Source organism: Babylonia areolata, chromosome 12 (genome assembly GCF_041734735.1).
Source record: "Babylonia areolata isolate BAREFJ2019XMU chromosome 12, ASM4173473v1, whole genome shotgun sequence".
Taxonomy (NCBI): domain Eukaryota; kingdom Metazoa; phylum Mollusca; class Gastropoda; order Neogastropoda; family Buccinidae; genus Babylonia; species Babylonia areolata.
The window spans coordinates 2,189,865-2,207,918 of record NC_134887.1 but is presented as its reverse complement, the minus strand read 5'-3'; the positions used below and the strand labels follow the sequence as shown (position 1 = coordinate 2,207,918).

The 18,054-nt window shown below is 50.7% G+C and overlaps 1 protein-coding gene across 13 annotated transcripts in view; it reads right to left on the bottom strand.

Moving 5' to 3' along the window:
- Positions 1-18,054, bottom strand: part of LOC143288315 (uncharacterized) — a 151,588-nt gene that overhangs the window by 30,457 nt on the left and 103,077 nt on the right. For 12 of the 13 annotated variants that reach the window (XM_076596678.1, XM_076596680.1, XM_076596672.1 and 9 more), the window contains 6 exons: positions 11,481-11,646; positions 10,529-10,744; positions 8,649-8,852; positions 7,786-7,923; positions 3,265-3,353; positions 1,577-1,697 (listed from right to left, as the gene is read on the bottom strand). In XM_076596678.1, the coding sequence (XP_076452793.1) occupies positions 1,577-1,697; positions 3,265-3,353; positions 7,786-7,923; positions 8,649-8,852; positions 10,529-10,744; positions 11,481-11,646 (934 nt within the window). The remainder of the gene's footprint in view (positions 1-1,576; positions 1,698-3,264; positions 3,354-7,785; positions 7,924-8,648; positions 8,853-10,528; positions 10,745-11,480; positions 11,647-18,054) is intronic. The other variant, XM_076596676.1, reaches the window with a different exon arrangement.

The following is an 18,054-nucleotide window of genomic DNA, read 5'->3' as shown; positions in this document are numbered from 1 at the left end:
CACACATAGGCGTCAGTAACACTGTTCCCAACACAGACTTTCTGTGTTTTATATAAACACATCCACCTTCCCAATTTCCTCACAAAACAGAACAGGGCACGGCACACAATGATGTCAGTAACACTGTTCCCAACACAGACTTTCTGTGTTTTATATAAACACATCCACCTTCCCAATTTCCTCACAAAACAGAACAGGGCACGGCACACAATGACGTCAGTAACACTGTTCCCAACACAGACTTTTTGTGTTTTATATAAACACATCCACCTTCCCAATTTCCTCACAAAACAGAACAGGGCACGGCACACAATGACGTCAGTAACACTGTTCCCAACACAGACTTTTTGTGTTTTATATAAACACATCCACCTTCCCAATTTCCTCACAAAACAGAACAGGGCATGGTACACAATGACGTCAGTAACACTGTTCCCAACACAGACTTTCTGTGTTTTATATAAACACATCCACCTTCCCAATTTCCTCACAAAACAGAACAGGGCACGGCACACAATGACGTCAGTAACACTGTTCCCAACACAGACTTTTTGTGTTTTATATAAACACATCCACCTTCCCAATTTCCTCACAAAACAGAACAGGGCACGGCACACATAGACGTCAGTAACGCTGTTCCCAACACAGACTTTCTGTGTTTTATATAAACACATCCACCTTCCCAATTTCCTCACAAAACAGAACAGGGCATGGTACACAATGACGTCAGTAACACTGTTCCCAACACAGACTTTCTGTGTTTTACATAAACACATCCACCTTCCCAATTTCCTCACAAAACAGACACCTAACCCCACTGACAATGTTGACTCAAGTGGTGGACAGAGGACATGACAGCCAGTCGTCTGTGGGTCCATCAATCACAGCAGATTTTCTTTTTCTTTTTTTAATAGTTGAATGCACTACAAAGCATTGCAATGAATACAATAAATCAAAATGTGATGGATTCCTTTTATTGTGACTATATAAATACCATTCTCTTTTGTCTCTTCTCTCTCTCTCTCTTAACTACAGTGAAAATGGTCCATGCTCAGAGAACCTGCGCAGATCCACATAATTACACACACACACACACATACATATATACACACAGACACTAACACATGCACACACACACACACACACACACACACACACTTATGCGCACACACACACCAATACACGCACACACAGACACTAACACACACAAAAACTTATACACACACTAACATAAACACACACTTATACATACACTAACACACGTACACACACACTTATACACACACACACACTTATACACACACACACACACACTTACACACACACACACACACACTTATACACACACACGCACACACACAAACACTTTTACTCACACACACATACAAACACACTTATACACACACAAACACTTATACTCACACACACATACACACGCTTATACACATACACACACACACACACACACTTACACACACACACACACGCACGCATGCACACTCACACACACACACTTATACACACACACACACTTATACACACACACACACCCACACCACACACAGAGCCCCAGCACCTGTGTGAGTTGCAGAGCGTGTTGCCGAACGTCCAGCATCTCTGCCTGCAGTTTGCCCACCTCCTCCTCCCGCTCCTGCAGCCGCTCCTGGGTCTCTGCCAGACTTTTCTTCCACCCCTGTCTGCAACCACCACCACCACCCTTCATCACACCACCACCCTTCATCACACCACCCCCACCACCCTTCATCACCACCACCACCACCCCTGTCTGCAACCACCACCACCACCCTTCATCACACCACCACCACCACCCTTCATCACACCACCACCACCCTTCATCACACCACCACCCTTCATCACACCACCACCACCACCCTTCATCACCACCACCACCACCCCTGTCTGCAACCACCACCACCACCCTTCATCACACCACCACCCTTCATCACACCACCACCACCACCCTGTCTGCAACCACCACCACCCTTCATCACACCACCACCCTTCATCACACCACCACCACCACCCTGTCTGCAACCACCACCACCACCACCCTTCATCACACCACCACCACCACCCTTCATCACACCACCACCACCACCCCTGTCTGCAACCACCACCACCCTTCATCACACCACCACCACCCTTCATCACACCACCACCCCTGTCTGCAACCCACCACCACCACCCTTCATCACACCACCACCCTTCATCACCCCACCACCACCACCCCTGTCTGCAACCACCACCACCCTTCATTACACACCACCACCACCCTTCATCACACCACCACCACCACCACCACCCCTGTCTGCAACCCACCACCACCACCCTTCATCACACACCACCCTTCATCACACACCACCACCACCACCCTTCATCACACTAACAGTGTGTGTGTGTGTGTGTGTGTGTGTGTGTGTGTGTGTTGGATGTGTGTATATATTATAGATAAATGTAAAAATGTTGGTTTCCCTCATTTTCTATCGCCCCGACTACTGAACTCTCTACTGTCTGCTTTGCCTGATCTGAGCACAACACTCCCTCTTTTACAGCATCTCCACTGGCTACCTGTCTCACACAGATTTAAGTACAAGGTCTGCACTCTTACAAATGTATTCATAACTCTGCCCCTTCCTATCTCTGTGGCTGCCTTCACCTCTACACCCCATCTCACTCTCTACCATCGGCTTCCGATCCACTCTCATTATGCATACCCAGATTCCAACACTCCACTGTTGGCAGCCGTTCTTTCTCTGTCTCTGGACCTTGCATTTGGAAGGAGCTCCTTCCTTCACTTTGTCAGGTCTCCACACTCAGCTCTTTCAAGTCTGGCCTTAAAACCCACCCCTTCCCAGGATAGCCGTGACTGACTGGTGTGAAAGTGCTTTGATTTGTCTCCACACAAGATTTAGCGCTATGTAAATACTAGCTATTATTTATTATTATTATTATCATTATTATCATTTTGTACATCAATGCATGCAAGAGCATGTTTTGAAGTGTTTTTTGTAAGTTAAGCATCCTACACCACCCAATCACACATTCACTCACACACCCCTCTAAAAACACACACACACACACACACAATAACACACACACACAAACACACACACACACTAACACACACACACACACTCACACACACTAACAAACACACACACACACACACACACTAACACACACAAACACCCACACAAGCCAACACACCCACACACACGCACACACCTACATCCAGCCACTCACAATTCCTCCGTCAGCATGTCTGCCTCCGTTTGAGATCTCTGCATCAGCTGCTCCTGTCTTTCCTCCGTGTCCTTCATCAGTCGCTGCATCTGGAACCCACGCTGCCCGTCACACACCCACAATGCAACAGGGCCCCACGTCACCACCACCACCACCACCATGACCACGGTGGTAAAGGTAGTGAGGGTGGTAAAGGTGGTGAGGGTGGTAAAGGTGGTGAGCGTGGTGAGGGTGGTAAAGGTGGTGAGGGTGGTAAAGGTGGTGAGGGTGGTGAGGGTGGTAAAGGTGGTGAGGGTGGTGAGCGTGGTGAGCATGGTGAGGGTGGTAAAGGTGGTGAGGGTGGTGAGCATGGTAAAGGTGGTGAGGGTTGTAAAGGTGGTGAGGGTAGTGAGCGTGGTGAGGGTGGTAAAGGTGGTGAGGGTAGTGAGCGTGGTGAGGGTGGTAAAGGTGGTGAGGGTAGTGAGCGTGGTGAGGGTGGTAAAGGTGGTGAGCGTGGTGAGGGTGGTAAAGGTGGTGAGGGTGGTAAAGGTGGTGAGCGTGGTGAGGGTGGTAAAGGTGGTGAGCGTGGTGAGGGTGGTAAAGGTGGTGAGGGTGGTAAAGGTGGTGAGCGTGGTGAGGGTGGTAAAGGTGGTGAGGGTGGTAAAGGTGGTGAGCATGGTGAGGGTGGTAAAGGTGGTGAGCGTGGTGAGGGTGGTAAAGGTGGTGAGGGTGGTAAAGGTGGTGAGCGTGGTGAGGGTGGTAAAGGTGGTGAGTGTGGTAAAGGTGGTGAGCGTGGTGAGGGTGGTAAAGGTGGTGAGGGTGGTAAAGGTGGTGAGGGTGGTAAAGGTGGTGAGGGTGGTAAAGGTGGTGAGCGTGGTGAGGGTGGTAAAGGTGGTGAGGGTGGTAAAGGTGGTGAGGGTGGTGAGGGTGGTAAAGGTGGTGAGGGTGGTAAAGGTGGTGAGGGTGGTGAGGGTGGTAAAGGTGGTGAGCGTGGTGAGGGTGGTAAAGGTGGTGAGCGTGGTGAGGGTGGTAAAGGTGGTGAGGGTGGTAAAGGTGGTGAGCGTGGTGAGGGTGGTAAAGGTGGTGAGCATGGTGAGGGTGGTAAAGGTGGTGAGCATGGTGAGGGTGGTAAAGGTGGTGAGCGTGGTGAGGGTGGTAAAGGTGGTGAGGGTGGTAAAGGTGGTGAGCGTGGTGAGGGTGGTAAAGGTGGTGAGTGTGGTAAAGGTGGTGAGCGTGGTGAGGGTGGTAAAGGTGGTGAGGGTGGTAAAGGTGGTGAGGATGGTAAAGGTGGTGAGGGTGGTAAAGGTGGTGAGCGTGGTGAGGGTGGTAAAGGTGGTGAGGGTGGTAAAGGTGGTGAGGGTGGTAAAGGTGGTGAGCATGGTGAGGGTGGTAAAGGTGGTGAGCGTGGTGAGGGTGGTAAAGGTGGTGAGGGTGGTAAAGGTGGTGAGCGTGGTGAGGGTGGTAAAGGTGGTGAGCATGGTGAGGGTGGTAAAGGTGGTGAGCGTGGTGAGGGTGGTAAAGGTGGTGAGGGTGGTAAAGGTGGTGAGCGTGGTGAGGGTGGTAAAGGTGGTGAGCGTGGTGAGGGTGGTAAAGGTGGTGAGGGTGGTAAAGGTGGTGAGCGTGGTGAGGGTGGTAAAGGTGGTGAGCATGGTGAGGGTGGTAAAGGTGGTGAGGGTGGCAGCAAAGGAGAGAGAACAGAGGGGCAGAGCTTCAATTTGCGTGTGCTTTTTTTTTTTTCAAGGTGTCAGGGTGTCTGGACTGTGTTTTAAGGGAGCAGATGCCTGAACAAACGCATAAAAATCCGACCCAGCTGGTCAGGGTCCTAACAGCTTGCCACAGGTATGTACGCACAGAACATTTCACCTGAAATAATCAAACCAACAACTAGATGCATCAAAACACAAACTGACAGCTGCACGGTGGACCAACGACTGAACTAAAGCCAACAGACAAAGGAAAAGGGCCATGCTGAGCGAACCAATGCACACAGACAGGAGGAGAGAGATGATAATGGAGACGGCAAGACATGTCAACCAGGTGACGGCAGTCAAACACCAAGCGACAAACACACTCAGCAACGCCTGCGCTTCAGATCAACAAACAACTTGAACGGCCCACAGGCGCAACAGCCGAGTGGTTAAGGTGTTGGACTTTCAATCTGAGGTTTTCCAGGTTCGAATCTCGGTCATGGTGCCTGATGGGTAACGGGTGGAGATTTTTGTGATCTCCCAGGTCAACAGATGTGCAGACCTGTTTGTGCCTGGACGCTCTTCGTGTGTATACGCACGAAGAAGATCAAATATACACGCTAAAGACCCTGTAATCCATGTGAGATTTTGGTGGGTTATGGAAACAAGAACACACTCAGCATGCACACCCCCAAAAACGGAGTATGGCTGCCTTCATATCTACTTTGTCTTGGGCTCAGCACAGGAAGGCAGGGCCCCATCCTCTCCTTCCGCCGTTTGAACCTCAGCAAACCTAAGTCAGGTAGCCATTCACACCTGGGCTGGTTCCACCGTTTGAACCTCACCACACTTGATCAGGTAGCCATTCACACCTGGGCTGGTTCCACCGTTTGAACCTCACCACACCTGAAGTCAGGTAGCCATTCACACCTGGGCTGGTTCCATCGTTTGAACCTCACCACACCTGACCAGGTAGCCATTCACACCTGGGCTGGTTCCATCGTTTGAACCTCACCACACCTGATCAGGTAGCCATTCACACCTGGGCTGGTTCCACCGTTTGAACCACACCACACCTGAAGTCAGGTAGCCATTCACACCTGGGCTGGTTCCATCGTTTGAACCTCAGCACACTTGATCAGGTAGCCATTCACACCTGGGCTGGTTCCATCGTTTGAACCTCACCACACCTGATCAGGTAGCCATTCACACCTGGGCTGGTTCCACCGTTTGAACCTCACCACACCTGAAGTCAGGTAGCCATTCACACCTGGGCTGGTTCCATCGTTTGAACCTCACCACACCTGATCAGGTAGCCATTCACACCTGGGCTGGTTCCACCGTTTGAACCTCACCACACCTGATCAGGTAGCCATTCACACCTGGGCTGGTTCCATCGTTTGAACCTCACCACACCTGAAGTCAGGTAGCCATTCACACCTGGGCTGGTTCCATCGTTTGAACCTCACCACACCTGAAGTCAGGTAGCCATTCACACCTGGGCTGGTTCCATCGTTTGAACCTCACCACACTTGAGTCAGGTAGCCATTCACACCTGGGCTGGTTCCATCGTTTGAACCTCACCACACCTGATCAGGTAGCCATTCACACCTGGGCTGGTTCCACCGTTTGAACCTCACCACACCTGAAGTCAGGTAGCCATTCACACCTGGGCTGGTTCTGCCGTTTGAACCTCACCACACCTGACCAGGTAGCCATTCACACCTGGGCTGGTTCTGCCGTTTGAACCTCACCACACCTGACCAGGTAGCCATTCACACCTGGGCTGGTTCTGCCGTTTGAACCTCACCACACCTGAAGTCAGGTAGCCATTCACACCTGGGCTGGTTCTGCCGTTTGAACCTCACCACACCTGATCAGGTAGCCATTCACACCTGGGCTGGTTCCACCGTTTGAACCTCAGCACACTTGATCAGGTAGCCATTCACACCTGGGCTGGTTCCATCGTTTGAACCACACCACACCTGAAGTCAGGTAGCCATTCACACCTGGGCTGGTTCCATCGTTTGAACCTCACCACACCTGATCAGGTAGCCATTCACACCTGGGCTGGTTCCATCGTTTGAACCTCAGCACACCTGACCAGGTAGCCATTCACACCTGGGCTGGTTCCACCGTTTGAACCTCACCACACTTGATCAGGTAGCCATTCACACCTGGGCTGGTTCCACCGTTTGAACCTCACCACACCTGATCAGGTAGCCATTCACACCTGGGCTGGTTCCACCGTTTGAACCTCACCACACCTGACCAGGTAGCCATTCACACCTGGGCTGGTTCCATCGTTTGAACCTCAGCACACTTGATCAGGTAGCCATTCACACCTGGGCTGGAGTGAGGACAATCGAGAGGAGAGCACCCTTCCCCAAGGACACACAACACCGTGCTGAAATGGGGCCTGACCGGCAGTGGACCACACGTCCATCACTTGTGGTTATCTGAACAACTCTGAACTGGCTGAAAACTGACTGATGCACATCACAGGGAGCTGTGCACCACATTCCTCCAGGTGTGTTGGCTGGGTGACAAAGCCTGGGTCTCTCTGCAAACAGTTTTCCTGTCCACTGTGCGAAGTCGTCAGCCCATCGACTGTATCTGTCTTTCCCCTCAGTCCCCCTCCTTCAACAGTCCCTTCGAGGATTGCTTCAGCAAGGCCACTGGACCTTGTTACCTGGCCATACCAGCCGCTGTTTTCTTCCTAATTCATGTCAGCACATTCACCAACACAGACACACACACACACAAAACACATCAACACACAAACACACACAATCAACTGAAAATAACACACACACACACACAGACACACAGACAACCCAGCCTCCCTCCTCACCTCCTCCTTCACCTCCTCCACCTTCTTGACCAGCTTCTGCACCTCCGCCCGGGCAGACACCAGCTCCTGCTCTATGCCATCCTTCTCCGCCGCCACCCGGTCCCTCTCCGACTTGACCTCGTCTCGCTGCCTCTCCGCCTGTGGGACACAGCCATTGGCTGGCCGTTAGCGGCGCCAGGCACTGGGCTGGCTCAACGAAGGCATCACTAGTCTGCATGCACTGACTATTCACCCTCCACACCCCTACCCCCTCCACATCCCATCCACACACACCCCAACACCCACTTCCCATCCACCACCAACCCCCCCCCCCCCCCCGCCCCCTAAATCCACATCCCCCACATACCCCCCCCACCTCCTCACACACACACCCTACACCCACATATCCCCCAACCTCCTCACACACACCCTACACCCACATCCTCCCCACACCACCACTCACACACACCCCCTACACCCACATCCAGTCCACCCCCACCCCCACCCCCCCAACACCCCTCACACACACACACCCCTCCACATCCCCCCCCCCAACACCCCTCACAAAAATACACCCTACACCCACATCCCTCCACACTTCCTCCCCACACACACAAACCCCCCTACACCAACATCCAGTCCACCCCCCCCTCCAAACACCCTCCACACCCACATCCCCCCCCACCTCCTCACACACACCCTCCACACCCACATCCCCCCCCACCTCCTCACACACACCCTCCACACCCACATCCCCCCCCCCCACACACACAACACCCTCCACCCCTAACCCCCCCTCCGCACCCCCCCCCCCTCACCCCCTAACAATCCACACCACACACAATCCAACCCCCCACGAACTCCGCTCCCCCCCCCCCCCCCACCTCCTGAGTGGCGGTCATCAGGCGGTCTCTCTCTGCCTGCAGGAGGTCCAGGCGTTCCTGTAGCTGGGCAGTCTGGCTCCCCACGTCCTGGCTCCGCGTCTGCCACCCGGTCAGCTCCACCCGCGCCTGGATCAGCTCCGTGCTGACCGCGTCCCGCTCGCCCTCCAAGCGCTTCACGCTCTTCTCCGCCTTCTCTTTCTCAAACTGCAGGCAGGAAGGCGGCAGAAAGGTAACTGTAGTGTATTGTATTGCTACTTTTTTTTTTTTTTTTTTTGTCACAACACATCTCTCTGAGTGAAATTCGGGGCTGCTCTCCCCTGGGAAGAGCGCGTCGCTACACCGACAGCGCCACCCATTTTTTGGGTGTTTTTTTTTTTCCTGCATGCAGTTTTTCTTTGGGTTTTTTTTGTGTTATTTTCCTATCAAAGTGGATTTTTCTATAGACTTTTGCTAGGGACAACCCTTTTGTTGCCATGGGTTCTTTTACATGTGCTAAGTGCATGCTGCACACGGGACCTCGGTTTATGGTCTCATCCAAATGACTAGCGTCCAGACCACTTCTCAAGGTCTAGTGGAGGTGGAGGAGGGGGAGGGGGGGTGAATACTGACAGGAACATAAATATATAAATATATATATATGCACACACTCAATGAGGAAATGAGACTGAAGCTGCAGGTGGTGGTGTTGGTGTTGGTGGTGGTGGTGGTGAGCGATTCAGATTGAGATGCTGTGATCATGAGGGCCACAGCCCCTCAAAAGGGGAAACAAATGCAGACGCAAAAGTCACACACTGATAACAGAAGAAGGGTCATGATAAACACACACATGGCCCCGAGTAAAACCTGTGTAGGTGTGCAATAAACTGCTTCACAATAGTTTCATTCGTGGATGACATTAACGAACCAACCTTGAATAAACTAGTCTGTTCATAGCGTTCTTTGTGGAATAGATTATTCTCTAAAATCTTTGGATTCTGGACAGTTTAGCAGGACATAAACTACATCTTCAGTTTATTCTTCACACAATGGACAGAGTATATTATAATAATAATAATTATTATTGTTATCATTAGCATTGTCATCATCATCACTACCAAACTGCTTGCAATGCAGTGAAGGTATGGTTTGCTTTGCTTTGCAAGATAGTTGACATACATACTATGGAAGCACACATGCATACAAAAAAGCATAAATGCATGTGTACACACACAACACACTCACACACACACACACAGAGAAACACACACATACACAAAACAACACATAAGTACATACACAGAAACACAACACAGAGAAACACACTTGCACTCACACACACACACACACACACACACACATTCATCCACCAGGCCACAAACCACGCATTCACTTAAAACTACCATCTATTCCTCACACACACATGCCCCCTCCAAAGCTACCCCCCCCCCCCCCCACACACACACACCCCTTCAACACACACCCCTCACACCCTACCCACATACACCCCCCCAACCACCCACCGTCTTCCACACACTCCACCCCCCCACCCCCAACACACATACCCCCCCCCAAATACCTCCTTCCACCCAACCCCCCCACATCCCCCTTTACCTTGACGTTCTCCAGGTCCAGGTTGACCTTGTCCAGGTACTGGCGGTGTGCCTGTGTCTGCAGACGCTGCTGTTCCAGCTCCTCCCACACCACACACTCCCTCCACATCCCTTACCCCCACACCCCCCCCCTCTCCCCCTTTACCTTGACATTCTCCAGGTCCAGGTTGACCTTGTCCAGGTACTGGCGGTGTGCCTGTGTCTGCAGACGCTGCTGTTCCAGCTCCTCCCACACCACACACACTCCATCCACATCCCTTACCCCCACACCCCCCCCCTCCCCCCCCTTACCTTGACGTTCTCCAGGTCCAGGTTGACCTTGTCCAGGTACTGGCGGTGTGCCTGTGTCTGCAGACGCTGCTGTTCCAGCTCCTCTCCAGCTGTCCGCAGTCGTCCCTTCAGCTCCTCCACCTCCTCCTCCCTGCGCCCCGCCTCCTCCCTCCTCTCCCTCTCCCCCTCCTCCACTGCCTTGCTCAGCCGGCCCCGCACCCTGTCCAGCTCCCTTTGCTGCACAGCCACCCAACGCCATGATGCTGTGCTGTGCTGCGCTGTGCTGTGCTGCGCTGTGCTGTGCCGCGCTGTGCTGTAGTTTAGTGTGGTGTGCCATGGTGTGGTGTGATGTGGTGTGTTGTGTTGTGGTGTGGTGTGATGTGGTGTGATGTGTGGTGTAGTTTAATGTGGTGTGGTGTAGTGTGGTTCAGTGTGGTGTGATGTGGTGTGTAGTTTGGTGTGGTGTGGTGTGGTGTGGTGTGTAGTTTAATGTGGTGTGGTGTGTAGTTTAATGTGGTGTGTTGTGGTGTGTGGTGTAGTTTAGTGTGGTGTGTTGTAGTGTGGTGTGGTGTGGTGTGTTGTAGTGTGGTGTGGTGTAGTTCAGTGTGGTGTGGTGTGGTTCAGTGTGGTGTGGTGTGGTGTGTTTTAGTGTGCTGTAGTTTAGTGTGGTGTAGTGTGGTTCAGTGTGATGTGGTGTGGTGCGGTGTGTCCAGCTCAATTTGCTGCACAACCAAATGGTGTGGTGCGGTGTGTCCAGCTCAATTTGCTGCACAACCAAATGGTGTGGTGCGAGGTGAGGTTGGGTGGAGTGTGGTGTAGTGTGGACAAACCAACCAAAACACACACACCCCACAAACATACACACACACAAACAACAACACATACAAACACCAAATAAACCAACACACACACACACACACAAAACCAACCAACCAATCAAATCAAAGAACCACAAACAACGGCGGCCACTGACCGTTTCCTCCAGTTGGCTTTGCAATGATTTCAGTTGATCCTCAAATTTATTTACAAGTTGGTCCCTCTCGGCGACGTGTACACTCTGCAGCTCCTCCACCTTCTCGCTAAGCTTTGCTGTTTGCTGAGAAGAGCTCAACAAGTCGTTTTGTAGCTCCTCGATTTTTCTGCAAAGAACCCACGCCGTCAGTTGACAAAGAGTCGCAGCAGTGCACGCTGTGTGAACTGAGGACTGTTGGCGGTCATCCGTCATTCATCGCATCATTTGCCTTCTTTGTCTATTCATTCATTCATTCGTTTATCTATTCGTTTTCATGACAACACTGACGAGGAATCTACCTAAGTACAAACACATGGAAAGAAGAGGAGACAACAACAGATGAAAAGAGAAAGGGAGGTGGGACAGGGGGGTGTGGGGGGGAGAAGTGAAAAAAAGTGAAAACTACAAGAACATGAAAACAACCTGAAGTAAACTAATGCAAATGAACAGAAAAAAAACAAAAAACAACAACAACAATAACATAAAATAAGAAATAAAAAGTTTCATTTCATTATGTATCTGTCTGGGTAGGGAATATGCTTTTTTCTTTCTTACCTTTTCTTTTTTTTTTCCTACCTTTTTCAAACTTTTCCTCAACTTACTTTGCTGTTGTGTGAGTCTGAATGTGAGACAACACTGAAAGCTAAGCGCTCCCCCACTCTTCTTCATTCACTCACGTTCATGCCATCAAGCGCGCTCATCTCTCACGCACGCGCACACACACAAACACACTCACACACACACACAAACATATGCCCACACACACAAACACACTCACACACACACAAACTAATGCACACATCAGGCAATGCTTTAAACCATCTAAATGACACAGGGGTCAACAACTGAAAGCTCCAAGACACCAATACACACACACACTGCCACTTCACTGAAAGCACCCTTCTTTTCTTCTTTTTTTTAATTTTTTTTTTATATACTTTTTCAATAATAAATGGCACACACTGAAGCAAGTTCCCATTCCACAATGAAAACTTGTGATTCCACAACAACAAAATAACTAAAACCTCAAGGAAAGTAAGCAAACAGATACCTCAAAACCTGAACAGCACCGATACATAATTATCATCAAATCACTGACAACACTGAAATGAAGCCAAAATCAAAACTAAAAGACAATCACCTTGTATCATGCATGCACTCACACACACATGCGCGCACACACACACACACACACACACACACACACACGCACACACACACACACACCACTCCAACATGCCAACAGTCATGCTGAAATACATCCACATCCACTAATCAAGATTCATGCACATGTTAATTTTAGGTACATGCATGCACAAAAATACAATGCACACACGCGCGCACACACACACACATGCACACGTACATGCATACGCAATTTCACAAGGTAAAACTTAAGTTTCAAACACCCACGTTTCTTCACCAACGTTTGATACACCTTCAACACATCCACACAGAAAGCCCAATACCCAAAACTGAAATCACAATAATAAAAACAAATCACTGTCAAAGGCATCCCAAACAAAGCTGTTAGACCCACGCTGCATAGCCAAACTCAAAACCTCAGCTGTTAGGGAGGAAATAAGAAACACACACACACACACACACACACAAAACCACTGATGGCAACAGCTCTGAGTTAACTCACTCAGTACGGCCAGTCCTCTCTTCTCCTCTACACAGACCCCTCGGATGTCCAGTGGGTGTCTGAATGACCCAACCTTGAGCTTCCGTCGTCAGAATTGTGGTATTCTTTGTCAACATTCACGTCTTCAGTATAAGAGCCTTCCGCTTGCAATATTTTGATGATGGTAACTGGGGTTAAACGCTGTTAACGTCGTCTCTTTCGCCGTTCATATGGAAAGAGTTAAGCCCTGGAATGCTGCTGATAATCCTATCTCATCAGACACGGGCAGTCAGCTGACAAAGATGGTTCTGAACAGGTCGGGAAGTCACTCACCATTCTTCATGGGGACTTCCTCTTAGGACTGCATTACCTTTCTGTGTGTCTATCCATACCGGCATCATGCTTGTCGGCAGGAACCGATTCTGGCATAATCTTTCTGTGTGTCCATCACGATTGTCGGCAGGAACCGATTCTGGCATTACCTTTCTGTGTGTCCATCACGATTGTCGGCAGGAACCGATTCTGGCATTACCTTTCTGTGTGTCCATCACGATTGTCGGAGGGAACCGATTCTGGCATTACCTTTCTGTGTGTCCATCACGATTGTCGGCAGGAACCGATTCTGGCATTACCTTTCTGTGTGTCCATCACGATTGTCGGAGGGAACCGATTCTGGCATTACCTTTCTGTGTGTCCATCACGATTGTCGGCAGGAACCGATTCTGGCATTACCTTTCTGTGTGTCCATCACGATTGTCGGCAGGAACCGATTCTGGCATTACCTTTCTGTGTGTCCATCACGATTGTCGGCAGGAACCGATTCTGGCATTACCTTTCTGTGTGTCCATCACGATTGTCGGCAGGAACCGATTCTGGCATTACCTTTCTGTGTGTCCATCACGATTGTCGGCAGGAACCGATTCTGGCATTACCTTTCTGTGTGTCCATCACGATTGTCGGCAGGAACCGATTCTGGCATAATCTTTCTGTGTGTCCATCACGATTGTCGGCAGGAACCGATTCTGGCATTACCTTTCTGTGTGTCCATCACGATTGTCGGCAGGAACCGATTCTGGCATAATCTTTCTGTGTGTCCATCACGATTGTCGGCAGGAACCGATTCTGGCATTACCTTTCTGTGTGTCTATCTTGTACCGGCATTACGCTTGTCGGCAGGAACTGATTCTGGCATTACCTTTCTGTGTGTCCATCACGATTGTCGGCAGGAACCGATTCTGGCATTACCTTTCTGTGTGTCCATCACGATTGTCGGCAGGAACCGATTCTGGCATTACCTTTCTGTGTGTCTATCTTGTACCGGCATTACGCTTGTAGGCAGGAACTGATTCTGGCATTACCTTTCTGTGTGTCTATCTTGTACCGGCATTACGCTTGTCGGCAGGAACTGATTCTGGCATTACCTTTCTGTGTCTCTATCTTGTACCGGCATTACGCTTGTAGGCAGGAACCGATTCTGGCATTACCTTTCTGTGTGTCTATCTTGTACCGGCATTACGCTTGTAGGCAGGAACTGATTCTGGCATTAAAGCACCAACTAGAAGACTAGAAGAGCAAAGACAACAACAACAACAAAAAAAAAAAACCCCACAAAAAAACCTCCCAAAACCAACTGAACAGCTTCAGGGTATCATAGGCCAGGCCAGTCTGACCAGCATAGCATTCCCCGGGATTAAATCCCTACCAGTACAGCCCCAGCAGTCTGACCAGCGTAGCATTCCCCGGGATTAAATCCCTACCAGTACAGCCCCAGCAGTCTGACCAGCGTAGCATTCCCTGGGATTAAATCCCTACGGGTACAGCCCCAGCAGTGTGACCAGCGTAGCATTCCCTGGGATTAAATCCCTACCGGTACAGCCCCAGCAGTCTGACCAGCGTAGCATTCCCCGGGATTAAATCCCTACCAGTACAGCCCCAGCAGTGTGACCAGCGTAGCATTCCCCGGGATTAAATCCCTACCAGTACAGCCCCAGCAGTCTGACCAGCGTAGCATTCCCCGGGATTAAATCCCTACGGGTACAGCCCCAGCAGTCTGACCAGCGTAGCATTCCCCGGGATTAAATCCCTACCAGTACAGCCCCAGCAGTCTGACCAGCGTAGCATTCCCTGGGATTAAATCCCTACCGGTACAGCCCCAGCAGTCTGACCAGCGTAGCATTCCCTGGGATTAAATCCCTACGGGTACAGCCCCAGCAGTCTGACCAGCGTAGCATTCCCCGGGATTAAATCCCTACGGGTACAGCCCCAGCAGTCTGACCAGCGTAGCATTCCCCGGGATTAAATCCCTACCAGTACAGCCCCAGCAGTCTGACCAGCGTAGCATTCCCCGGGATTAAATCCCTAACGGTACAGCCCCAGCCCCCCATCAGTTATAATTTATTCAACCTACTTTGGATCAGACCCTAATGATGTTGTGTGTGAGGCAGGAGGTGGTGGTTGAAGGCCTCCACTGTCTGGGCATGTACGGTGTGTCCTCACTGAGGCTGTTCCTGTGCCTGTACGGTGTGTCCTCTGTACGGTGTGTCCTCTGTACGGTGTGTCTGTACGGTGTGTCCTCTGTACGGTGTGTCCTCTGTACGGTGTGTCTGTACGGTGTGTCCTCTGTACGGTGTGTCCTCTGTACGGTGTGTCTGTACGGTGTGTCCTCTGTACGGCGTGTCCTCTGTACGGTGTGTCCGCTGTACGGTGTGTCCTCACTGAGGCTGCTCCTGTCCCTGTACGGTGTGTCCTCTGTATGGTGTGTCCTCTGTACGGTGGTGTCCTCTGTACAGTGTGTCCTCTGTACGGTGTGTCCTCTGTACAGTGTGTCCTCTGTACGGTGTGTCCTCTGTACAGTGTGTCCTCTGTACGGTGGTGTCCTCTGTACAGTGTGTCCTCTGTACGGTGTGTCCTCACTGAGGCTGCTCCTGTCCCTGTACGGTGTGTCCTCAGTACGGTGTGTCCTCTGTACGGTGTGTCCTCTGTACAGTGTGTCCTCTGTACAGTGTGTCCTCCGTACGGTGTACGGTGTGTCCTCTGTACAGTGTGTCCTCTGTACGGTGTGTCCTCTGTACAGTGTGTCCTCACTGAGGCTGCTCCTATGCCTGTACGGTGTGTCCTCTGTACGGTGTGTCTTCTGTACGGTGTGTCCTCTGTACAGTGTGTCCTCTGTACGGTGTGTCCTCTGTACGGTGTGTCCTCTGTACAGTGTGTCCTCTGTACGGTGTGTCCTCTGTACAGTGTGTCCTCAGTATGGTGTGTCCTCAGTATGGTGTGTCCTCAGTACGGTGTGTCCTCAGTATGGTGTGTCCTCTGTACGGTGTGTCCTCTGTACTGTGTGTCCTCACTGAGGCTGCTCCTGTCCCTGTATGGTGTGTCCTCTGTACGGTGTGTCCTCTGTACAGTGTGTCCTCTGTACGGTGTGTCCTCAGTATGATGTGTCCTCACTGAGGCTGCTCCTGTCCCTGTACGGTGTGTCCTCTGTATGGTGTGTCCTCAGTATGATGTGTCCTCACTGAGACTGCTCCTGTCCCTGTACGGTGTGTCCTCAGTCCGGTGTGTCCTCTGTACGGTGTGTCCTCAGTATGATGTGTCCTCACTGAGACTGCTCCTGTCCCTGTACGGTGTGTCCTCAGTCCGGTGTGTCCTCTGTACGGTGTGTCCTCAGTATGATGTGTCCTCACTGAGGCTGCTCCTGTCCCTGTACGGTGTGTCCTCTGTATGGTGTGTCCTCAGTATGATGTGTCCTCACTGAGACTGCTCCTGTCCCTGTACGGTGTGTCCTCTGTACGGTGTGTCCTCTGTACAGTGTGTCCTCTGTACAGTGTCCTCTGTACGGTGTGTCCTCTGTACGGTGTGTCCTCAGTACGGTGTGTCCTCACTGAGGCTGCTCCTCTCCCTAGCAGTTCTCGGGGACAAAAAAAACTGGGCTTCTTTTAAGTAAATTTTCCAAACTGCTGAACTTGACGTTGAACAAAAGCAGCGAATGTTGTTCCGTGTGAACTGTGAGCATGAGATGATGTTCTGGGACTGGGTGTCTTTGCATGTGGTTGTTCTGATAAATCTCTTGTCTTTTACTGGTGGGATGTGATCCTCCGCTTTCACTGCAAGGATATATCCCCCAAGTCAGGCACTGTCTGTTCCTTCTTCATTGTGGGGATGGTAAATGTAGGGAAATATCCCCATGTCAGACACTGTCTGTTCCTTCTTCATTGTGGGGATGGTAAATGTAAGGAAATATCCCCATGTCAGACACTGTCTGTTCCTTCATTGTGGGGATGGTAAATGTAGGGAAATATCCCCATGTCAGACACTGTCTGTTCCTTCATTGTGGGGGTGGTAAATGTAGGGAAAATCCCCATGTCAGACACTGTCTGTTCCTTCATTGTGGGATGGTAAATGTAGGGAAATATCCCCATGTCAGACACTGTTCCTTCATTGTGGGGGTGGTAAATGTAGGGAAATATCCCCATGTCAGACACTGTCTGTTCCTTCGTTGTGGGGATGGTAATGTAGGAAATATCCCCATGTCAGACACTGTCTGTTCCTTCATTGTGGGGATGGTAACACTGTCTGTTCCTTCGTTGTGGGGGTGGTAAATGTAGGGAAATATCCCCATGTCAGACACTGTCTGTTCCTTCATTGTGGGGGGTGGTAAATGTAGGGAAATATCCCCATGTCAGACACTGTTCCTTCATTGTGGGGATGGTAAATGTAGGGAAATATCCCCATGTCAGACACTGTTCTTTCATTGTGGGGGTGGTAAATGTAGGGAAATATCCCCATGTCAGACACTGTTCCTTCATTGTGGGGGTGGTAAATGTAGGGAAATATCCCCATGTCAGACACTGTCTGTTCCTTCTTCATTGTGGGGATGGTAAATGTAGGGAAATATCCCCATGTCAGACACTG